Genomic DNA, 8,667 nt, shown 5'->3' with positions numbered 1-8,667 from the left:
ATCCTCTGTGTATGAGCACAGCTAAGTATTGTGTCAGTGTTTGTTGAGGTACTCCTTATCCTTCCCTTTTTTTTATTACCAGAGCCCTCCTGTGACAGTTCTTAGGAATTGATGTTCATTGCCAAGGGAAATACGGAGTGACCAGTTGTCACAGTCCAGGCCATGAAGGAACTTTATTTAGTGACAATCTTACAATTTCCTCTGACACAATTCCTTTAAGACCTGCCCAGGCTCCATTATCATAAGGAGCACAAAGAGTAAAATCTGTCAGTCAGTAACACAGCATTAATTTTTGTGACTGTCTGCTCCAGTCACAAAACCAGCTGAGCTGTAGCAGCAGAAAACCACTTTGTCTAACCCAAGGCTTGTGTGTGTCCCAGCTGTCAGGAAATGAAGACCTGAGATGAAAGCTCTCAATGTCCTTACTAGACTTTGCATTTTCTTAATTTGCTTGTTTTCTCTCTCTAGAATTCTCCATTCCTAAGCCATTAAAGCTTTCTACCATTTCTTCTGTCATTTTTCCGCCTCAGTGTCTCCACTTTTTATTGAGTTGGCTGAAAGCATACTGGTTTGGGGGTCTTTCTTTGCACATTTCTTTTTGCAATTATTTGTTTCTCCAATGCATTATTTAACTCTGTATAGAGGATATAGGAGCTATTCCTGCAGTCCTGACTTGGCTAAATTCTTTTTAAAACCAATGGATATTTTGAGTGTGCAAGGACAGGCCTAAAAGTTGTGCTCTACATTCTGCACTTCGAAAGTTTCCCCAAGTATCATCACTTGGAATTAAAACTTCAGAGCAGACAAGCAGCAAATACAGCACAGGTAATTATAGGATCTATCAAATACCAGCACTAAATATATCTCTCGATGAAAATCTGATAAACAGTTGAGCAATTGTAAAACTGTAGTGTTTTTTTTTTCCTCTAAATAGATGTAGTAGAAAAAAACATTCTAACTTGTAATTTATATTATTGCTTCTCTTGAATTTTAATGAAGACACGTGCATACAACTTTTTTTTTTTTTTTCCTAGAGGAAATAAAATAGAATGTTCTATGGTACGGAGAGTTAGATTAAGACAGTTTTGTAGCTGAGTTTTTGCTTACAAGCCTCATCTCTTCTACAAAAAAAGACTGTAATTCTCATTTCAGAAGAAGGCCAGAAAGCAAATTTAAAAATTTTAAGAGTGCAGAAGACCTATTTAGAGATCATAAGTGATTTCCTAAGTACAATTAAACAATTAACACCTTAACAGGTACCATTTTCCTGTGTGGGTGTGTCCATTAGTATTTGTGTCTCTCTTTATATAAGTCGTTGTTCTGAACTGAATGAGGTTTAGTATATGTATGAAATTACACAAATGCCAAATCCAATAAAAGTAATGAAAAGTAGTTTAACTCTGAATATAGAAAGTGTTGCTTGGTATACAGATACTTTGTATTTGGTACTAAAGTCTCTCTGCTACCAATTTTGATCCTCACAATTAAAAAGCTGCCAGTTAAAATAGACAGTATTCCGCTTCAAATGAAAAAAATCACTATAAAATATTAAAATATTTGGCGTTTATATAAATCCAAGGAAAACTTTTTAATTAGTAGTATAGTAATTCAAGTTTCAGTGTAATTCACTTCTGCTCATGAATGCTGGGCTAAAATCTTGGCTGAAAAAATGCACTGCATCACTTTTGGCAAGTCAGAAAGTGGATTTAATTCCACTTAATCTGTTTGGCCAGTTGAAATATCAGGAGTTCACGGTAATTTAAAAGGTCGGATGATGCTTTTCATTAATACCAAGACTTTTTCCAAATGTTGTGCACTAGAATATCCTGCCTTGATACACTGAGTGTGTTATGTAATAACTGCCCTCTGCCCTCCCTTCCCCACTGAATTACCAGGTAGAAGATGCTCTTCAAGAATTTAATAGGTATTAACTATTGCTGCATATTCTCTCTGTTGCTGATGTTTTTAAAAAAGTAGATTTCAAATCCAGAAAATGAAGTTACCGAACCAAAGAGAAATTTACTGTTAAACTATTCCTGTAAAAGTTGTCATAAAATTCAATGCCGAATTTAATTCCAAAACAGGTGTGAGGAGGCTGTAAATAAGGAGTGCTCTAATTGTTCCAAGTAGCTTTTTTGGGTGTGACCAGAGCAACGAAAGTGCTGCGATTTCTGACTTCAAGCCTTACAAGGACAGGCATTTATCTCAAAAGATAAATTTATCTCAAAAGAACCACCTGAAAAAAGTTGTGTGCCTATACCACCAGTACTGCTGGGCCCACATGTGAAAGCCTCAGTGGAAAATTAGCTGTGCACATTTTCATAATCCAATCTTTCATTTAGATAATGCAAATTCTGCCTAATTGTTTCTGTGGCGCTTGATTGGTGCTGGAGTGGGGCTGTAGGAGTGTTATCCCTCAGGGACCAGGGATCATCGTGCAAATGAGATGTGGATCTTGTCAGGCTGCCTGGCGTGGATGAAATTTTAACTAGGTAAAACCTGGTACGAGAGATTTGGTTAGAACTGCTGAAAAATAATAGTAGAAGTTCTGGAAGCTCGTTTTCCCTGCTTTGATAGCAACAGTAATGACTAAAGATTAATTTTAGCACTGACAAAAAAAAAAAAAAAAAAAAAAAAAAAAAAAAAAAAAAAAAAAAAAAAGTAATTGCCATATTTAAAACCCTGAGGCAAATCAGTGGGAAATGCTTTGGAAAGGATAATTATACCTGCACGAGGAAGAAGATTTGTTTAATAGCATTAACTGGCCCAATTAAGGAGAAGAGGAGGAAGGGCCTATCTGTTACTTCTTCAACTGTTCACTGAAAAAGTGATTTCTATATTCCAGCAGCAGAAATTAGTTTGGCTTTTTCCAGGGTGATTCCCCAAGGTTTAAACATTTTAAGGACTATTGGAGGGATCTTGTCTCCAGCTGTCAATAACATCCCAGAGGTGCAGGTGTTTCACCATCCCAACAAGAGAGACCTCGGTAAGATTCTCATCAGTAACCTCATCTGGCATAATCCCAGTCTAAACATCCCTAAGAGATTATTTTTATGTGGAGGAAGATGGGACAAAAAGAGGATTTTTTGCTGTTCCACAACAGCAGTAGGTTGGATGGTTTTGCCACTGATAAGAACTAGAGGCTGCAGCGATGAGCACAGAGGAGGATCTGCTGCCACGAGGTTTTCCCGACGGCTTCCCTGCTCTGACAGTGATGTGTGTGTTTAAAGTAGGTGTGAAACACACAGGTGTGTGCACACACCAGCACCTACAAACTGACACGGGCATTTTGTGTCAAAGAATTCCAGAGTGCACTCTTGCAGATGGAGGAAGACATGGATTTTACCAGGGAGAGTAGAGAGAACAGAGTTTAAGAGGGTTTTAATCCTTATCTTTCATTTCCTCGCTGTAGTGCTGCTGTTGCTTCTGGCACTGTCCTCAGATCGTGAGTGGTACAAAAGTTTTTGTTGAAAGCGAAGGCCAAAGCTCACTCTGTGCAGTTGCCCAGGGGTAGAGGTGCTGTGTAGAAAGGGCAGCACTGGCCTCTTCAGAGTTGGAGTGCAGAGAGGGGATTTTTTTTCTCTGCATGGGTTTAATTTGAGCTTTCCAAGGCAGCCGGTTGGAACTGCAGAACCTAATTTAGGCAACAGCAGCTCTGGCATTGTTATATAGGAAGCACACCCCATTTTTAACCCAAGCAGGCAACAGCACAAAGGAACTCTCTGCTATCACCCACAGGACCCAGAGCCCACTACAGAGAGAACAGGACCTAATTACTTAAATAAAATGAGCAAACATTCCATTAAAACAGGATGATGTAATCAGGAAAAGGATAGCTAGAAATTTTAGAGTTAACACCTTCAAAATCTGAATAATAAAAAGCATCTTCATTCTGCAAAATTTAAAGCTGAAAAAGGGCTCATTGTCTCTTTTTCAGTGGGAATATCAGGAGTGGTAAGGAAGTCAAACACGCAGAATGTGATGGGCTGTTCCAGTAAAATACGTGATCTGCCACGTGCAAAAAAGATTTGGCATGAGAGGTGGCAGGAGAGAAATGAGTACTCAGCCGGAGCAATGGGTCTGTTTGGTTTATTCAAGTCCACATCCCACAGTAGCTCTACACAGATTTATTCAAGTACAGTGATCTAGTTCAGGGTTCTCTGAGCCCTGTGCTTCAATTAATCTCATTCTGTTGATTAACTGCAGATCCCTTATCCCTCCTATTAACCAACCCAGTGCATTTCCAGTCCCTGACCAGTGTGGAGTCCACTGGGGCTGAAGGACTAGCAAATAAATAACCAACTACAGCTCATGGCTTTCATGGGGCAGTCCTTTAATGAATAATAAGAGTTTGAATGACACCACAACAGCCTCTCTTCTACTTCTCCACAATCTCAGCTACTGAAAAGAAAAGTAGGAGTCAAGGAAAGATGCTGACACTGTTACCTGTTAGGATTTTTTTCAACAGTTAGTCACTTTTGCCTCTCCTACTGAATATTATGTCTAAATGTTTATATTATAAAATAAAATCTCATAATTCACCTTGAAAATAATATTTTTTCCTATGATGAAAAAGAGAAAAATGCAAGGATTTTAAAAAAACTGGTGAAAGCCACTGGAGATCTCCAGAAAAGATTGCACCTCTCAGGATCCCTGATCCATGGACAGCCCCAGCCTCTCAAACACATGGCTTTGATCTGCTCTGCATAAGTTTAGAAATTGGTTAATCAATGTACCTGGATGATTTTTATTCTCATCCTACATTTCATCAGTTGAGGGCTGCTCAGCTCTAGATTTTTAATTTAGTCTGTTTTATAAATGGCTACTTGCAAAATTGTGTGGAGTTTAGGCTAAGTTCTGAGTTTTCCTACAACATGAAAAGATCCAGCCTAGATCTCAAATTCTCACTTCATCTTCTCTCAGACATGTGAGTACTCCTGACTGACAAACAACCAGCTTCAATGTGTTGCTGTAAGGCACACAATGAATTATAGACCCTGCTCCAAAACTGTGAATGTATTAATGCTGCTACTGCAATTGCATAAAAATCTTATTTTGGGAAAACATGATGCATTTGCCCCAAACAATGTACGCAGAATTTTCTAGCAGGTAAGTGAACAAGTGTGAGGTAAAATGGAAATGGTGTATGTTGAACCAAATGTTATTACCCATCAGCGTCTATAAACAAAGGCAGGAACAGAATCAAAGCCTCTTCCTTTTTTTCCCTGATATCCTTTTCATTCAGTAGAACTAGAGTTGCGTATTTAATGGTTTGCTGTGGAAGTAGCACATTCCTGACTGTTGTTGGAATTACAAACAAGAAACACTGAAACTAATTCAGAGGAGAAAAGAGCTGCTGGCCCTGTGGCAGTGCCCAGGTGGAGCTGGTGCTGCTGAAGGAACCAGATGAGAGTGATGGACTTAGACATCCATCTGCAGCACAGAGAATGGAACTGACAACATCCCAACATTCAACAATCAGCATTATTTCCTTTAAAATGTCCTTCACAGTAGGTATAGCTCTCCAAACCAGGAATGAGGCAGATGAGTAGGTAGCAAAGCAGTCCAGTTGTGTGTTGGCCAAATTCCAAGTTCAGTAATTACACTCTGCTCTTAAATTCCCCCGCAGCTCAGTTGGAATAAAGCTCTTTTTCAGCCTGTCCCGGAGCATTGTGTAGTATTTCTGTGAAGCTGTACAACACTGAAAAATATCTCCTCTCATTAAAATTGCCCAGGGAATTTAGGTAGACAGAAAGCTATTACCAGAGTTGGAAATGTGGGCAGAACACCAAGTCTAACTTACACTTGCATGTGGATCAAGGGATCTTTGCTGACGAGGAGTGTCAGACCCTTATTAAAGAGCCCAAGTGGGAATAGCTCACTGTGATGCCTGAATACAAACCCGGGAACTTGGGAACTCCACACCTGGGATGTTTCCTAACAAATCACTCTATAAAAGCCTCTGATGTTGCAGAGTATCTTATCATTACCTTATTTGGTTATTTGGTAATATTGATGAAATTATTTTTTGATTTAAAAAGTTCCAGAATTTATTTTTTTTTAAAGACCCCAAAAGAACGAAAAACAAACTGCATTTTAAAAAAAAGTCTACCAAGAGAAAAGGAGCAATATAGCCCAAATATGCTGAGGCAAGTGCTTTAATTTCAGTAAGTAGATACACCAAGAACCCCACAGAGTATTTAAGTATTTAAGCAACCTGAGCCAGGCCTGCAGCAGGAGTGAAAGCATTCTGTCTTATGTTAAACAGACAGCTGTAACAGTTTTCTTACCCTCTAAAGTAGGAGTCATTTAAAATATTTAGGTAGCTGACTCCCAAATTCATTTATACCCCAAAAATTTATTCTTACTAAACAAGAATAATTTAGAACAGTCACTGAACAAATTCCTGCAGGAAGGAAAAAACTCCAAATACTTCACATACACCAAGTCTCTTCTTTGTATTTTGTGCCCTTTTTTCTTTCCCATTTCTTCCCATAGTTGCCTTTCTTCTTTCAGCTCAGGGCAGTTCTGAGCTTGTGGCTTTCATTTCCCTCATTTCTTTACACTCAAATTTTTTATATGTCCTTGTGCGCAGCCACCTGAGGATGAGCAGCACGGCGATGCCAACGCCAGCAGTGAGGAGCACCACGGTGACCACAGCACTGATTCCGGCTGCCAGCTGCCTCATGCAGAACTCGGGGGGCTTCTCATCCACGTAGTAAATCCAGAGCTTGTCAATAGCCAGAGTGTCTCCATTGACCGAGACAGCTAATTTACTGGTGGAGTGAAACACGGAGTCATTGTTCACGTCTTTTTCAAAGTAATAGGCCACATCAGCTATATCTACATCCCAGCTGGGTTTCCTGTTCTGGTGCAGGCGGATTTGGATGAGCGGGGGGTCGTACTTGATGGCTGCGATGTACTTCGGGTGCAGCTTGTACCTGCTCTCAAACAGCTGCGTCAGGGCCTTTGTCACATCAGGAACATGGAAAGCGTTGGATCTTCTCTTGTGTTTCAGCTCAACGTAGATCCACCTTGTCCGCACCAGCTCACTGCAGTTCAGGCTCCCGCCGCCCTTCTCAGTTCTCCGCACGCCCGCGCTGTTCACGCACCAGCAGGTGCTGGACTGGTTGCACTGCCTGGCTTTAAAGGCACCACTGTCTTCACAGTCAGGGCTGTAAATGCCATCGCTGTCCAACACCCCTTGGGGAGGTCTCCAGAGGCGCTTCTCCTTCAGGGGCATCATTTCTGCCTTCATCAGGAGGCATTTAGAGGTGAGGGTAGAGCAGTCTACAGGGCGATCTGAACCTGCCAGTCTGCAGATGCAGTTCCCAGGGCCGTCCTGGGCACACACTGCCCACTTGTTGGTGGCACAGGTACAGCTGTCGTCGGCTGGTGAAGCGGCTGCCACAATCAAAGCCAGCACAACCCCAAACAGAGGCTCCATAGCACAGGAGAAAAGCACAGATAAAAGTCCTGAGCGACAGCAGGCAGCATCCAAAGCTTTAATCCACTGATGGAGGCTGCTCATTCCCACACACTGTGTGCTGCTCCCTTTATTGATTCAAATCACACCCACCAAACAGGTTCTTCTCCCAAAACAACTCTTGGCATCTCCTTCCCAAATCCCAGTCAACAGCTTCCCGGCTCCCTGTTTCTTCTCGGGGAGTGGCACCTGCCTCCAGCTGCCTCCCTCACTCCTGCTTGATGAGGAAACAACAGGGAAGAGAGAGCAGCCCAGCTCCTGCCATGGGCTCCTGTTATGGATTAAAGACAGGCAGCTGGCCCTTTTCCCTCTTCAGACTTTGTGAGGACTGTGTGCAAATAGCTGTTTAAGGAGTTTCTTGCACTTCTGGAGGAAATCCTACTCCTCCACTTCCATCATGGTTGTTCCTGAGTCTTTCACTGCACAGCATCTCTATCATTCCACTATCTAGATTCTTATCAGTTATGGACTTTCTACTTTCTAGTTATTAAATAAAGTCTTTGGGAGTTTGATGGTTGGTGCTTGGGGCAGCTGCTGTTTCAAGAGGAACCACAGTTGACCAGGTTAATGGTCATTTTCCAGCATGGAAATCTTCTCTCTCACCTTTCCTTTGGCACACGCTCATCCCAAGGCAGCACTAGGAATACTGATTTTCATGCTTATGTTACCTTTACAAAGTTGTTTGTTATTTCTGAAGAAATTTTTCAATTTGAACTTTAATAATGCCTTTCACAGAACACTCCAGTGACTCCCAAGTCTCCCAGTGATCTACAAACCTCTATTACCATTTCCATGTGCTTTGGCAGCACCTGACAAAGACTTTCCAGTTTGCATTAAGTCAGTCTCATTCATCTGATTTGTCAAACCCTGTCAGACTGTTTATAAATCACTATTTTGAGAGCAGTAATGACCACAGAGCTGTGTGTGTGTGCACTCCCAGCCACGTGCCTTGCACTCAGCTCCTCCCTGTGTGCTGCTTACCTGAGCACTGCCCCATTTCCAACCCCTGCCAGCTCCTGCAGTCGTGGCTCTGTGTGCACTCTGGGAAGGACCCTGCCTGCCAGGGAGTGTTCAGGACTCAGGATAGGTGTAAAATCAGAGCTCCACATGGAAATGGGATGTAAATACCCTCTGCCAAAGCAGGACACAATCTGGATATTCCTTCAGGCAATAATAACTGT

General features: G+C 41.6%; 1 protein-coding gene across 1 annotated transcript; it reads right to left on the bottom strand.

Annotated features, from left to right (window-relative positions):
- Nucleotides 1-6,517: 6,517 nt before the first annotated feature.
- On the bottom strand, nucleotides 6,518-7,447 carry TACSTD2 (tumor associated calcium signal transducer 2; the record flags this gene model as incomplete). Its single annotated transcript, XM_083867832.1, has 1 exon — nucleotides 6,518-7,447. One exon carries the CDS (start codon nucleotides 7,445-7,447, stop codon nucleotides 6,518-6,520), a length of 930 nt encoding a protein of 309 aa, XP_083723958.1.
- Between the last annotated feature and the right edge of the window lie 1,220 nt (nucleotides 7,448-8,667).

This window comes from Zosterops lateralis, assembly GCF_965231275.1.
Source record: "Zosterops lateralis genome assembly, chromosome: 9".
NCBI lineage: Eukaryota > Metazoa > Chordata > Aves > Passeriformes > Zosteropidae > Zosterops > Zosterops lateralis.
This window is presented reverse-complemented; position numbering and strand designations above follow the sequence as displayed.